General features: G+C 40.5%; 1 protein-coding gene across 2 annotated transcripts in view; it reads left to right on the top strand.

Annotated features, from left to right (window-relative positions):
* The window catches only part of ARMH3 (armadillo like helical domain containing 3), a 123245-nt gene that overhangs the window by 2515 nt on the left and 106173 nt on the right, over positions 1 to 14557 (top strand). For both annotated transcript variants that reach the window (XM_021536380.3, XM_021536381.4), the window contains exons 2-10: positions 4352 to 4463; positions 4925 to 4981; positions 5106 to 5252; positions 7035 to 7142; positions 7982 to 8074; positions 8950 to 9024; positions 9673 to 9759; positions 12999 to 13055; positions 14069 to 14112. In XM_021536380.3, coding sequence (XP_021392055.1) covers positions 4362 to 4463; positions 4925 to 4981; positions 5106 to 5252; positions 7035 to 7142; positions 7982 to 8074; positions 8950 to 9024; positions 9673 to 9759; positions 12999 to 13055; positions 14069 to 14112 — 770 coding nt within the window. In that variant the 5' untranslated portion in view covers positions 4352 to 4361. The remainder of the gene's footprint in view (positions 1 to 4351; positions 4464 to 4924; positions 4982 to 5105; positions 5253 to 7034; positions 7143 to 7981; positions 8075 to 8949; positions 9025 to 9672; positions 9760 to 12998; positions 13056 to 14068; positions 14113 to 14557) is intronic.

Here is a 14557-nt window from a genome sequence, read left to right on the forward strand (position 1 = left end):
GCAGGTTGTCTTCCAGTGGTGGACGGGTGTTGGGACCTGTGTGGTAACTGCCTGTTGTTCATGTCCAGTATTTACTCTGCAGATTCGTCACATGGATTAAGTGCAAGTTTTTCCTAGTACTTCACTGAAGAATTTAATGTGTGCTTATCTTGTAGCACATTGCTTTAGAAGCTGTGAGTTAACTTTTAGACTTTAGGGGGTTTATCTCCCTCTCTTGCATGATGGAGGCAGTTTTTGAACAAATTTCCTTTACCCCTGAGTGGTGTACCTGCAGAACACCTTGAAAGGCAAAGCATAATCACACTGAGTCCCAGGTGCATACACTCAGGGAGGGAGGAGGCTTTGAAATGTTTGAACAGGTGAGTCCAATCTTAGTAGCTCTGGCAAGTCAAGGGACATTGGATTCTAAAAGCAAAAATATCTTAGTACTTATTCAGAGTCTTTATAAAATTGATTAGGGTTCAAGGCTTTGACATTAACAAACTAATACAGATCACATCATTTGCACAGAATTTTCTAGATAGTGAATACATGGTTTGCCAAGTCAGTCGCATGTGGAAATACAAGTTTGCATCTGTATTCATTTGTCTAGCCAAGAAGTGTTGCAGCGTGTTTTGTGAGGGGTCCACACTGGAAAAAATACACTTATTCATGTTTGGTTGCATGTGGGGGTTGTGTATGTGCATTTATAATCTCGAAAACTTTCAGGTTTGTTAGACAATGCAATTGAATGCAAAGTGCTGTGCTTGATGGGCTGCATGCAAGATTACACAAGTTGCAAGTTTTGGATCCTGATGTCATTATGGTGTAGATGTGCATTAGTGTTATCCTCTTGACAGTATTTTTGCTGTTAAAAGATGTTCTATGGAATACTAACAAGTCTGTACAGGAGCTGAGTGACAATGTGGAGCATTGTGTAGCAGTTCTCAGTATGCACCAGTCTGAGTAAATCTCAAACTCAAAATACCAGGTTCATTTTCCCTGTGGCTACTCTAACAAAAAGCTAACAGAGCTATGTTCATTGAAATGTCATATGTCTGGTTGAAGTCTCTGCTATGAGTTCTGGAATGAAACAGAAAGGAGGTGCATGGTTGGATGTGCTCATCTCTTCCTGACTGGATCATCTGATTCTGGGGTTGATGAGAGATAAAGCAAGAGTCTGCCTGAACTCGTGTCTGCCATGGCTTTTGTCTTCCTGCCTTTGAGCTGCTAAGACTTGTGCTCTTTCAAGTTGTCTTTTAGTTCCACATGAAGCATCTTGGATCTTCTGCTGCACAGCAAAGAATTTGTTGTTCTAAAAATCCCCATGTGTGTGCTTCTCGTGTCCCTGAGGGGCAGTTCTCCTGTGCAGTCCGTGAATACAGCAGGATTCACTTAGCAGCATGTGTTAATGGGAATGACCTATTGACAGAAAATTATCCATTTGAACCTAAAATGTGGAAAATGCACCCATGCCTTTTAAATGTGGTGTTTAAAGGGAAATTGTTAATTATCATCAGGGTTGTTATTTTCATAAGCTGTCAGGGCATCATGATAATTTGACACCTCTGAAACTTATTTATAAAGGTTTTGTACATTTAACTGTCGTTTTCTGCAGCTGTGTAGAAGGTATCCATTAGCAAAATGCAGTTTTCTGTTTGTCGTTATGACATCTAGAAAATGTAATTGCATAAAGTGAAAAGAAAAAACCATTTGCATGACCTGATCATCATAGGTCATGAAACAAACACAGCCTGATAAAGCGTTGGCATGAGAGGCATGGTTGACGTTTCTCTCTTTGCTCCTTCATATGCTCATTTGTAGAATAGCAAATTACAAACAAGAACATTATTTAATCCTTGCCTCTAGCAGTTGTCTTTGTATATGCTCTGTGCAGCTTTGGTTGAGAGAATGTGAATCCTAAGACCCATTTCGACACAGACTAGAATTTTCACATGATCATGTGATCCTTCTTGTGCTCACCCTTTGTATCTTGATGTATTTATATTTTTCTGTCTTTCTGGAAATGTAGGAGAAGGGTTAAAATACAGCTCTGAAAATTCAGGGACTAAGCAGAGTTTATTGATCCCCTCCCATTCACATACACATTTGATGTGAGAACGCTGACCTAGAAGCACTGGGAGTTAGTTTATTAGTTTTGACATTGGGATTCTTTAATTCAATTAGAAGCACACTGATGGATGTGTTTGTATGCTGGGGCTGGCAGCTGTTTTAGGTCCAGAAACTTACAATTCTAGTAGGAAAATAGTTTTGTGCAGTCTAACCCAAGATTTGTATTCCTAGGCTAAAAGTGACATCATTCTTGGTTTGGTTTTTAATAGATTTCTCAGTGTTTCCAGTTGTTTCTAATTAGAATAATGTCTTATTTCCCTTGACAGTTTAAAAATAATGCGAAGTCTGTAAAAGAGAAGCTATCAAGATGATTGGAATAATGTTTTCTTTTTTTTTTTGTTAGTTGGAAACCTTCTTCCATCTTAGTTTGATACAGAGACCTACCAGGCTACGGGAATAATTTTGGTCTTTACAGAAGGTTATGGTGCAGTTGTTGCTAACCTTTCTTCTGTCAGGGTGTCTCAGAGCTCTTTCCATTCTCACCCCAGCCCATAACCAGCCAGCTGGTTCCCTTTCTAGTGGGAAGACAACACCTCTCTGCCTATGTAAATGTTAGCTTTTCAGGTGTGAGATCTACTGCTCTCTGTCCTACCCTTTCCCATCCCGGCAAAGATCCTTCCCTTTGCACCTGGGGCAGGGTCTTTTGCAGCAGAATTGTTTTTCCAGGCCTGAAAATGTTTTTCTGCCACTTAGAACCAAGATTTATGGCTAAAGGAATGGATGTTTGAATAACTGACTCTGGAAGCCTGAGAATCCTAGTTGAGAACATAGTTGTAAGTCAGCTAAAAATTGTCTGCAATGGAAAGAATGTAAGGGAGATCTGGAACTGGTATTCAGTAGTTGATGGATCTTGCTCTTTGAGGGAAAGACAGAATCAAACCTGTGGGAGGGGGTTCAGGCAGTCTGGAATTGAGGCTACATCCAAAGCTATCTCCACGGCTGCCAGCTCAGAAAGCTCTGGGGTCCTGGATTTGCATGGTGAACTGACCTCTCTGCATAATTTATCATGGCGAGTGCAGCTACCACAAGAGCCTGCCCATGCTTTTAGGGAACATGACTTAAGTCAAGCCTCTGTGTGTGGGATGCTGTTGCCATGTGTGTAATTACCTTTGGAGATATGGGAGAAAGTCTAGGAGCTCAGGGGTATGAGGAGGTATGGCATTCCCTTTCTGCTAAGTACTTCTGACATGCTGCAGTGAGGGAGGAGGTTAGAACAGTGCTAAAGCTGTGATGCTTGCCAGGAAAATCTGTGATTGCAGATAAATGTGTATTTGCGAGGTCAGAGTAGTGCTGCACTTGGTAGCATCATACATGAGGTTGAGAATATGTGGCAGGTTGTGTGTTCTGACTCAGCCCCTGGAGTGGGTTGTCTCTCACAGAAGGCTCAGGACCACATTACTTTGTGTAATGGCTCATTTTGTAATAAGGATACTCCTTTTTTTTTTAGTAGTATAATCAGTAAGACACCTATTAATGATAATAAAATTTATTTGTGTTTTTAGAAAACGCTTTGCTGTAAAATGGATCATGAAATTAATTTGGTTTAAAAAAAAAATCTCTGTAGAGCTTGTCCTCTCTCTTGCATCGTCCTCCCAAAACTGAACCACATGGGATGCTTTTGAGGCTGAGGTTACTCTCTGGCTTGATTTGCAGAGCAGCTGGCCCAGATAGGAGTGCCAAGGGTGGCAGAAGTGTTTTATGGAGGCTTTCCTTGTTTTGGATCCACCTCAAAGTACAAAAAGCAGAATTTGAAGTGCTTTGGTAGGCAGCAAATTAAACAGATACGAGAATACTTCCAAATAGTTTCAAGAGCTTCTTGTCACCAGATGCCTTTGAGGCTTGACCAGCATCAAAAAAGACTGGGTACCTATTTGATATCAAGTATCACAATTCCTTCAGTGAGATTAAAAAATACATACTTTTCTAGATGTAAACTCCATTGGTCTGGATAATGAATGAATTTCTAATAGAGAAGAATTAAAATTTATCCATAAGGAGCTTATTCTGCTTATGACTGTGTGTGGACTTCTGCATGTCTTTGAAATGTGGTGTAGAACTAGATGGGTCCTTTGATCTGATTTATTATCTGGTGTAGTTATAAATGCCCCTACTTACAGCCTGTGAGAAACTGTTAGTGTTTCAGTGCACTGAAAAAAATCTTTCATGGTTAAGGCAGGCCAGATATGCCTTGAAGAAAAGTTCAGATTTTCTGAGCTTTTTTGTCTGTTCTTATCTTCAGGGTATACAGCATGGCCCAAACAGAGAAAAAAGGTGGGCTGCTCCGGAAATCTTCAGCCTCCAAGAAGCCATTAAAAGAGAAAGTGGTGTTGATGTATGATGAAATTTTCACGGTAAGGAGTTGAGCATCTCTTTTTTCTAAAATGTTGTGTTTAATGTTCTTGGTTTAGTTTATGCTGAGGGCTTTTTTCCAGTGGATTTATTTCCTCAAGGTAAGACCTGCACAGTGTAGGCACATGCTCCAGGCTCTCCTACTATTGTGCAGAAGTCTGTATTCTGCTCTCTTCCAAAATGTCTCTTGTCTCCTGTTGCCTACCAGAACCATACCATCTATGGGAAGTCATGCTTTCCCAGTATTTCTCAAATAACAATTCAGAAAATAAACAGAGGCATCCCAGTTGAGAGCGGTGTCTCTTGGTCCTTCTTTTTTTTGGAAATCTCTGTATCCAGAATTCTGCACCTTGAGACCTCTTGGTCATCTGGCAGGTGGTGCTGACTCTGAGCTACCCATGATTAAATTTAAATTCTGCCTGAATGATTTCTTTGCCCTCATGCCTGTTTCTTTTCCTTACAGACAGAGGACCCCAGTAAATGCAACCCTAGGTTTTGGGAGGAACTATTTCTCATGAAGGTAACAGAATTTGAAGTCCTGTTGCTGTTCTGCCTACAAAGTGGCAGACAGTCAGTGCAAGGACTTCTGTTTCTAAGATGCTGGTGATGGTATAATGTGCATGAACTGCTTCTTAACCTGACAGGTCAACCTGGAGTATCTAGAAGGCAAGCTGGAGGCTCTGGATGGGGAAGAATTAATGAAGATAAAAGATAACATCAACTGCTTGTTTCAGCACTGCATCCAGGCCCTGGGTGAGGAGCACCCAATCAGAGTGGTGAATGCATTACAGGTACCACGCTGGGAGACAGGGAATGCTGTCCTCCTGATGGGGCCATGTGTTTGTTACCGGTATGGAACACCTTGTGCTCGTTTCTTTGTCACTTAGAAGTGATGTCTGCAGAGCAGTTGCTACTTGTTGTCTGTAGCAGTTCCAAACATTCATAGTCTCTTTACTCTTGGCACAGCAATAGGTGGTTTCAGAATTCAAGAGGATCTGATGGACGATGAAGTGGATGGCAGTGAGGAAACAAAGGGGCTTGTTCACATTGCAGGCTGTCAGTTTGGGGGTCTCAAAAGTCCTTAGGCTGTGTAGCTTTGTGTTTTACTTTCACCTCTTCTCCCTTATTTCAGCTGCCTTTTTCAATTTCCATATAGGTCAAAAAAGAAAGCAAGCTCTGGAGAAGTTAGTGTGAAATTTACACAGGAAATTGCCTCAGCTGGACACTTCCTAATTGGAAGCTGTGAAGAATTATCACTCAGACTTCATAGCCATTTTTATGCAGGTTGTTCCTTACCAAAGCTCTGCTGTTCCATATCTTGTGTGGGAGACTCCCCTCAGTCCTGATATTTGATGTTACTAGTTCACAAGCTGATTCCCACAGTTTGGTGAATGCATTTGTTTTAGGAGTATGAAGAATGCATTTCAGATTTAGGAGTACAGGATATGAAATTCAGGTTTGAAGAAGTCATCTGTTGGAGACTTTGGACCAGCAGTGAGCCGGGAAAAGTTGATTTAAAACAGAATATTTCCATCTCTGATGCACAATCTTGCATTGTTTTATTGGTATTTTTAGAATTAGTTTGAAAAGGTGCTAATAAAATTGTAATTATAGCTACATAGGCAGCTTACACCATCCCTGGATTCTTAAACTTGTATCCAGACTCTTGGAAGAATTTAGGGCAGGTCACAGGAATTCTGCTGTGTGCATGTAAATAGGAACCACGTAACACATCCTGAGCTCGAATTGGGAGAGTGTTCCCTTAATCAGACTATGTTAATGTGGAAAGTGATCCTGAAGCCAAAACTTACTTAAGCAATCCTTTTTTTGAGAATCAGCATGGTGACCAAACGTTTTTTTTTAGCCCAGTATCTGTTTCTGACAGTGACCAAAAAAAGGATGTCTACCGTACCATTTTGCTTTTCTGTGGTTCTAGAGGTCTGTTAATTCCATCAGGTCTGTTTTGTCTCCAGTTTTACCTGTGAAACTAATTACCTCTCACTGATGAATTTAAGCTGGTATCTAAAACTGCAGTGGTTGTATTCCTGTTCTTTTCCCTTCTTCACAGGCCTGAGAGGTGCCTGATGACAAAAGTCACCCCAGACATTTCTGTCTCTTAGGACAAATGAGTAATTTGCTGCCCATAAATTTTCTAGAGAGTCTGCTGGAAGCATAGTGTGCTGATACCTGTGTGTCTTAAAGAACTTGGAATGAAGCAGTAATTAAACTGTCTGATAGACTTGGAGACTTTTTTTTTGTGGGTTCTTCTTGTTGACAAAGACAGTTTATTGGTCCAAGTTGGTATAGCAATGTGGTAACCAAACAGAAATTTGTGCTCAAACAAGAAGAATTTGGACAAATATATTCTTCTCCAATTTGTATGCATTTTCAGCATCCAAGATCCCTTTTAGAAATGACAGAGCTGGAGGAGAGGTCAGACAAAATGTATGGCTTCCAGGCTGGTGGTATTAATTTCAGTATCTGCCAGTGCTAGGAGGGGATCATGCAGTGGGTTTTGCTATTGAGTTGGAGGTGTTGCTTTACATCTCACCTTCTGTTTTTTCCCTTTGCAGACTTTGTGTGCATTAATTCGGGGTGTCCATCAGAAGAACAAATCCACTTCTGGGTTTGACATCATCAACATGCTTGTGGGTTTTGACAAGGCAGAGCTATGTATGAAGGTGAGGCCCTGGCAATGTAGAGAAGCAGTTTGCTCAGCAGCTGTGTTGCAAGGGCAGTGAGTGTAAATGGCTGTGTCTACCAGGCAGCAGCTTTTGGGGGAGATATTTGAGCCACTTGCTAAAAATAGTTGTCCTGAAGTTCTGTACCTGGCAGTAGCACAGATATTTGGGGTCCCTGGGTTGGTTCGTAATATAGCAGCACATTCTTTTTCTTTAGTTCCACACTGTGTAGTCACTGTTGTTGAGAAACCTTAAAGCCAGAAAAGGCTGTCACAGGCGACCACCATTTAGTATTGAACCTCACATCTTTTTCTTTGTATTCTTTATGTGTTCTCACACTCAGCACATGTACTGTTTTAAACTTACTTGATGCTCTTCACTGTAAAGATGTTGAGTTTGGGAAATGACAAAGTAACCAGTGATAAAGTGGAATTCTTGTTGTATCTTTCATCTCTCTACAAGAGTAGCAATTTTTCTTCTCTCTACAAACTGTAGTATATTTGGGGAAGACAGTAAGTGGTTTGCCTATGAGATTTTTAATTATAACTTAGATATGTATTGTTAATTGGAGGTATGCTACTGCATCTAGAGAAAACTCATGGAAAATTATAATGATGTCCTACCAGTTGTCATTAAGCTATAGTTAACACAAATAGTGTGGAGAAGCAATAGTATGAATATGGCCTGTGTAGCAGTAGTAATGGCTCAATTATTGATTCTGGAATAACATGGTTTTATATTCATGCTCTGCTACTTGAATCTTCCAGAAAGCTTTGTATAAAAAAGATTTCAATTAATTTAAAATACTACTTTTAAATAATGTGACTGTTGTTCTTTAGAATCTGATGGAGAGCTTGGACTCCCTCCTCTGTGCAGAAGGTTCTGAAAGCCTCAAAAGCTTGTGTCTGAAGCTACTTCTCTGCTTGGTGACAGTAAGTAATTAACAGCTGTGCAAGAACTTAAGGGCTTACATGAGCCACATCTGAGGGATGGAACTGTTTCAAAACTTGAGCAGAATGCTGCAGTGGGAAGCTTAAGAAGGAGAAAGAAATGGTGAATGAGAGCAAGCGTCAGTCCAGAATATGCATGGTCATCTAACCATGATGCCAACGCAGACTAGCAGACACTTCTCATCCTGTTAGATAGGTGCCAGCTAAAGGGGCTAAAGGGGAGAGGCAGGAGGAATTATCAGTTAGAGTCACAGGTACAGGTTTTTTTAAGGAAAAAGATACTTAAGAAGTCTCAGAGAGATGGAAAGGAAGGGAGAAGGGTTGAGGAAAGACAGAAAGTGTGGAGTAGACCAGAGTGGTGAGGATGTGAAGAATGAGGAAGTTGTAATAAATTGACTCTTATCAGCTTTTGGAGATATCAACTGTGAATTATTTTGACTATGATAAGAGATAATTGAGAGTGGTGGAGCTCTTCACTGCCCTTTTCATGATGGGAAGGTTCTCAGTGGAGCATATGTGCCCTGTTTTTCATTCTCTGCCTCCTGTGTAGAGCTTGCAGCAGCTGATGGCTGTTGTCATTCATGCAGCTGTGTAAAATACTGTGTGGAGGAATGGGGGAGTGCTTAGTCCGTGGGTAGTGCTTCTTGGCAGAGAGAGGGCTGGGAGGCAGGACAGATTTCTTTTACTTCATGTCTAGCTCTATTGCTAGTCACACCTTGACTTGCTAAGTGTGAGATTCTGAATAAATGTGTCCATCTGGAAGCAAAACTCTCCTGTTCCCAATGTGTGCCAGAGGCTACAGCTACAGTGTTGGTGGAGGTTTCGAATGAGATTTTAAAATTTGTGTTTGTACTCAGGTGACAGATAACATTAGCCAGAACACCATCCTGGAGTATGTGATGATTAACAGCATATTTGAAGCTATTTTACAGGTAAGGGTTCTTGCTTCTACTGTGGGGGCTCTTCCATAGTGAGAACTTTCAGTAATGTGTTTGCTTTTTCAGCTTTTTCAGTGCAATGTAGTTCACTGGCACTGGCTTCCATTCATAGCTAAGTTGTACATATATTTTGTAATATTCTATCCCCTTTACTCTAGTCTGCTGTTTTTAGTCACTACTGACTATTTAAAGTATTTTCACTTAAGATATTTCTGCACAGTTAGAATCTGAACAGATTTCTGGGCTAATTTCACACAGAATTTCTTTACGGGAGAAATTTTTTTCAAAAGGTAGTGTGGATATGTTTTTTTCTGCTCTTGGATAAATTATACTTTTTTCAGTGGAACTGAGCCTTGGAGAAACCCAGAAACGCTTGCACAGTTTATGATGAGATACTATACAATGCTGTTGTGAAATATATTTGCCCTTTATGCCCTGAAAGCCTCTGTGCATCCTTTCTGTGATAAATGAGCTTCTCTGTGTGCAGAACTTCCTTGAGGCATTGACACCCCCTTCACCCTAAATATCCTCTTTCAGATAGAACATATTTTGCTCTTACACATAGATTTCATGGCTATGCTCTGAGTCACTGCAAGCTTCCTGAAGCAGGCCTGAACAGAGCAGTGTGATTGTTTATTCCAGATCCTGTCCAGCCCTCTTAGTCGCAGGGAACATGGATATGATGCTGTTGTCCTTCTGGCCTTGCTGGTCAACTACAGAAAGTATGAGGTAGGTGTAGAAACATCACTTCTCTCTGTTAATTTAGAGTGGCCTGTGGATTATGAAGGCAGCACACAGTACAGTTTCTATCAGTGCATGCTGTAGCATCAGGGTGTCAACACGGAGCAGGAGAAGCTTTGCAAGGCAGCCTTGTTATGCTCCCTGTGTCTGTCTCTGATGTATGTGTATAATCAAATGTGTATGATTCCTACAGCTCGTTCTGTGCCAGTATGAAAGAAACTACCTAGGGAATTTGCATTTCCTTTGTGGAAATAGTCTGAGGAAGGTCCTTTTGGAAGAGTTGCTGTTAAGACATGTCTACCTCGGTGTGTGAGTGTGTGTGTGGTATACACAATCTCCAAAGTAAAATGAGCTGTCAGTCATCCTGGGTTTCAGACTGAATTTGTGATTCAGGACCTGACTAGCTGAGTGAAAGAGCACAGATCCCCAGAAGAGATGATGAAGCTGTGACCAAAGAATGAACTGAAAGATCACAGCTAGTAGTTCCAAGAGAAGTCTATCTCTGTGTCTGTCTCTTTGATGGATTCCTCTTTGAGGAACTTTATTCATCATCCTTTTTATGTTTATGGTATATTCCCTTTTTTTTTTTTTTCTGTTACTCATCAGCTTGAAAAAAACCCAAAGCATTTTAGATGTCAGAACAACACCTAATGTTGGCTTTTCTTTGTATGAGGCATGCTGCTTTAATGATCAGGGTTTTTTTCTTCATAGAGAGGAATATCTTAATATACTTCATTAGGCAGCAAATAAGAGAGTTCTGGAATAACTCGCCCTTCAACAGAATTACTAGGAGGGAGCAGGCTTCAAAACCTACCTAGTTTTATAATAGATCTTGTTCTGAATTATGAATAGACCTAGAGAATATGCAAGGACAGGAACTACACTTGGTGTCAAAGTAATGCCTGTCAATTTCTTATTCCTGTCAATGATGTCAGAATCATGAATTGCAGATTCTCTTCAGCATTCTGTGCTGTGCATGGAACAGGAACATGGAGTTTGATTTCAGTACATGGCTATGAGGGAAAACTGTTGGGAATTATCTGTAAGTGGGGTTACTTATGGGGGCGGACGGGGAGGACCAGAGGTCTCATTGCAACATTCAGACAAATAGTGGAGAGCTGTGTAATCCCATTCCTGAGGCACGGATCCCTGTAGACTGCAGTTTCTGTCCTTTGTAAGGTAGAGTGCTGTGAGTGCAGGAGACTTGTCCTTGGCTTTCTGGGGAGTATTGAGTTGGGGTTGGGTGCTTTGGAGAGCTCTCTCGGAAAGGTCTTGAAACTGGGCACACTTAAGGAAGTTGTGCTGATGTTTGAAAAGTGCAATCCATACAGTCCAACTGAAGCAGATGTGTAGCAAAGGGAACTTCAGCTCAAGCAGCTCCTCTGGCAAGGCTGAAAGCAACTCCCAGAAGGGTTTTATGTGACAACTGCCCAACACTGCCCTCTGTAGCAGTGCTACGAGCCAAGCCTCCAGTAATGCAGCCATAATCTCTGCCCTTGAGTAGCTGCTTTCATTTGCTGTTCTTTGTCCCTTAGGGTCAATATGGTGGTTGTCTGGTTGTCAGTGAATTGTAGCACACTTTGATGCCTCAGGTGCTCTGGAGTTCTCTTTTTAGTTAACTGTGGTGCAGCTGAAAGGTGCTCTTTTGGTCTGAACTCCATTGGTTATGTTTCCAGCTGTTTAAGAAAATCTAATAAGGCTCAAAATTCATTAGCTGACTATAATTTTGTGTCTGTTTTAGTGTAAATACGGTGTGTTTTACACTAGGATGTCCTTTTGTATTTTTGGGATGTGAATTTTGTAATCTCTCAAATTCCTTGGAGAGTATCTTTCCATGTTGTCATTACTCAGGTTGATGAGATCTTGGCTTGATTATTAATTTCTGTTCTAGGGATTTACATGTCTTTACTTGGAACCTTTAAAGGGATGCCCCTGATTGAAATCCTAATAATTTTCAGAAGTTGTTCCAACTATATACTTATCCAAGCCTTCAGCTATATTTTCTTTTTTTTTTTTTATACTAGTCCTGATTTCAGAGAAAATACTTTTTCATTGATACTGTGAGAAAGAAAATGCTGCGAGAAAAAGTATTTATTTGATCATTTTCCCAGTGTTTTAAGGGATGGGTGATAGTATAGCAAGTTAAAACGTAAAATCAAGTAATCATACTTTTGAATACATACTCACTGATAACATCTAGGCAGAAGTTTGTTTTCATCATGTTCAACCTGCTAGAATTGCATTGTATCTTTTGTTAGAGCTGAAATAAATTAGTTAAAGTGTAGGGTTTTCCCTTTGTGTGCTTGTCTGGCAATGTATAGTGTATGCAACAACCCTTCGTGTCCAGTTTTGTGCACTTACCTCTCCTTGGTATAGACAACTACAGGTGCTGACAGACACATCTTTGGAGAATCGGAAAGTTCATGTGTTTTTCTTTTTTTTTTTTTCCCAAAGATCTTGCATAACTCAAATTATTAAAAAAAAATAGAAAACAACTCTTTAACAAAACAGTAATTATTCAAGCTCCAATTCCCTGCAAAATGACCTGCCTGCAGATGAGACTTTTCTTGCATCTTGATTCAAAATCAACTTTTTTAGTTTTGCACTGACACATATAAATGGGGAAAAATGTGCATTGCTAATCTGAAATGCTTCTGAAATTATTAGCATTTATAGATGAAGCCTCTGTGCTTTCTTCAGCTAAATTCAAGGCATTTATATTCTCCAGAGACTTCCAGCTCTTGGTGGTGTAAACAAAGTCTGCTCTCTAACCCCACAACAGATGAGTCTAGAATGTTGTCGGGTGCTGCTTTAAGCAATCTTTGCAGGGTGTTGCAGAAGAGAGATAGCAGAGCACTAATATTGCATTCAGCTTCACTGCCCATTCCTGCTGCAAAACTCTGTGTGTGTCACAGATAACAGGCTTGCAGCATGGCTGCTCCAGAGTAACAGATGAGCTGGTGGAGGGACAGAAACTCCCTCCTCTTCTCAGTAAAATTAGGAGACTGCCTGACTGAGCCAATAAGGGGAACATGTCCCTGGCCTAGTGGTCTTTGCATGTGCTGTGACTCTGCTTATTTGTGTGTATTCTGTTTTATGGGACTGTATGACAAAGATTCTTTCCAGGTGGTTGTGTAAACTTGGAAACATAATAGTGGTTTTTATTTTCTCTGAGGGCTGAACTTAAAACCATTTTTCTTTCTTCTTTTTCGCCCCACCTTGAGCAGTCAGTGAATCCCTACATTGTGAAGCTGTCCATTGTGGATGATGAGGCTACACTCAATGTGAGTACTTGGTTTGATTCCTCTGTGCTGCTAGAGATAGTCTTTCACATGAAGTGTAGGGTAATGGATGGCAGCATGGTGTGTGGTAGCAGTCAGGTCTCAGAACAGTGCAGCTCTAAGGAGCACCAGTGCAGTGGTTGCTCAGCCCTAGCTGTGCTCTTGCAGTAGGTTAGGCAGCTCATGATTTGGACAGTTTGATCACCAGTTAAATAGTGGGGGTGGTTAAAAAGCTGGCAAGGAACATGCTAAAGTTGATCTATTATTCATTCATGAACTATCTGTACACTGTTTGCTGTCATGTGCCAAAGAGGCACAGGATGATTCATGCCAAAGGGAATCTCATTTCCGGTGCTGTGTCACTTGATTTCACCAGTCCACATGTCAATTCTTGTAACTCAGTAGAAGCTCGTAACTGAGTCAAGAGTCCTGAAATATATTTTGGGTTGTAGCTACAGTCTGAGTTTTTTATCCAGGCCTGGATTAAAATTGACAGCGGATTGAGTTATGTGAGTTCTGGTCTTGGAAGCTGCTCTTTAGGCATGAAGTAAAAAGCAAGCTCCATGCTAAATTAAAGGGTGAGAACTGTTAGTAGTTCTGTAATGGTGGAGGCTGTGTGCAAGAAGTCAAAGGTTATTAGTGTCTATGACTCTGTTTTAAATTTTTGGATATCCTTCCTCTGACACCAACTTCTTTCTAAATTTCTTGACGCTTTACTGGGACTTCTTGAGGGAGAGGTCTATCTGGAGGTCCAAGGAGAGTAAACATTCTGTTTAACTTAGTAATTAGATAAATAAATTTCAATTTTGTTGTCTGGGTTTTTGTGTTATAATGTTGTTGTATCATAGCACATCTTAATAGTTCAAGCATCTTCAAGGGAAATTCTGCATAGCATGCTAGGTTATTGTCATGGTTTGACAGTTATCTTGAGGGGACAGCATTGCTATGTGTGTTCAGTGTGTGATTTTCTCCCTTGAGATTTTAATGTGAAGTTTTTTTAAAATGCTTTTTTTCAGGGAATGGGACTTGTAATTGCCCAGGCTTTATCGGAATATAACAGGTAAAACCAAATTGTGTCTTGTTTTTCAATATGTGGTAGTTACTGTACATTTTCACAAACTTTTTTTTTTGTGTGTTAAAGCGCTTGTTTATCACCTGACAGCCTTGATGCACCTGTAGAGGCAGGGAATAGTCTTGTTCTTTGAGGTACTTTGCTTCAGTTGATGCAGTCATTGCAAGTCTCAGTGCATCTGTACCAGCTGGGCTGACGTGCTTCAGGACAGATCTTGCTGTAGGGGGAAGATATCCATTGTATGTTTTTACTGTCATGGATTTTACCTCTGTATGAGCTTTGCATAAAATCTTAGTCACAAGTGAAGAGATAATTTGCTGACAACTTCTCTGTTGAAAAATTGATTTAGCTGTATGTAACAGCTAAACAAACAAATGTAACAACAAACAAACAAATTGACAACAAACAAATGTATCCAGGGCTGTCCACATGG

This window comes from Lonchura striata, chromosome 6 (assembly GCF_050655825.1).
Source record: "Lonchura striata isolate lonStrDom1 chromosome 6, ASM5065582v1, whole genome shotgun sequence".
NCBI lineage: Eukaryota > Metazoa > Chordata > Aves > Passeriformes > Estrildidae > Lonchura > Lonchura striata.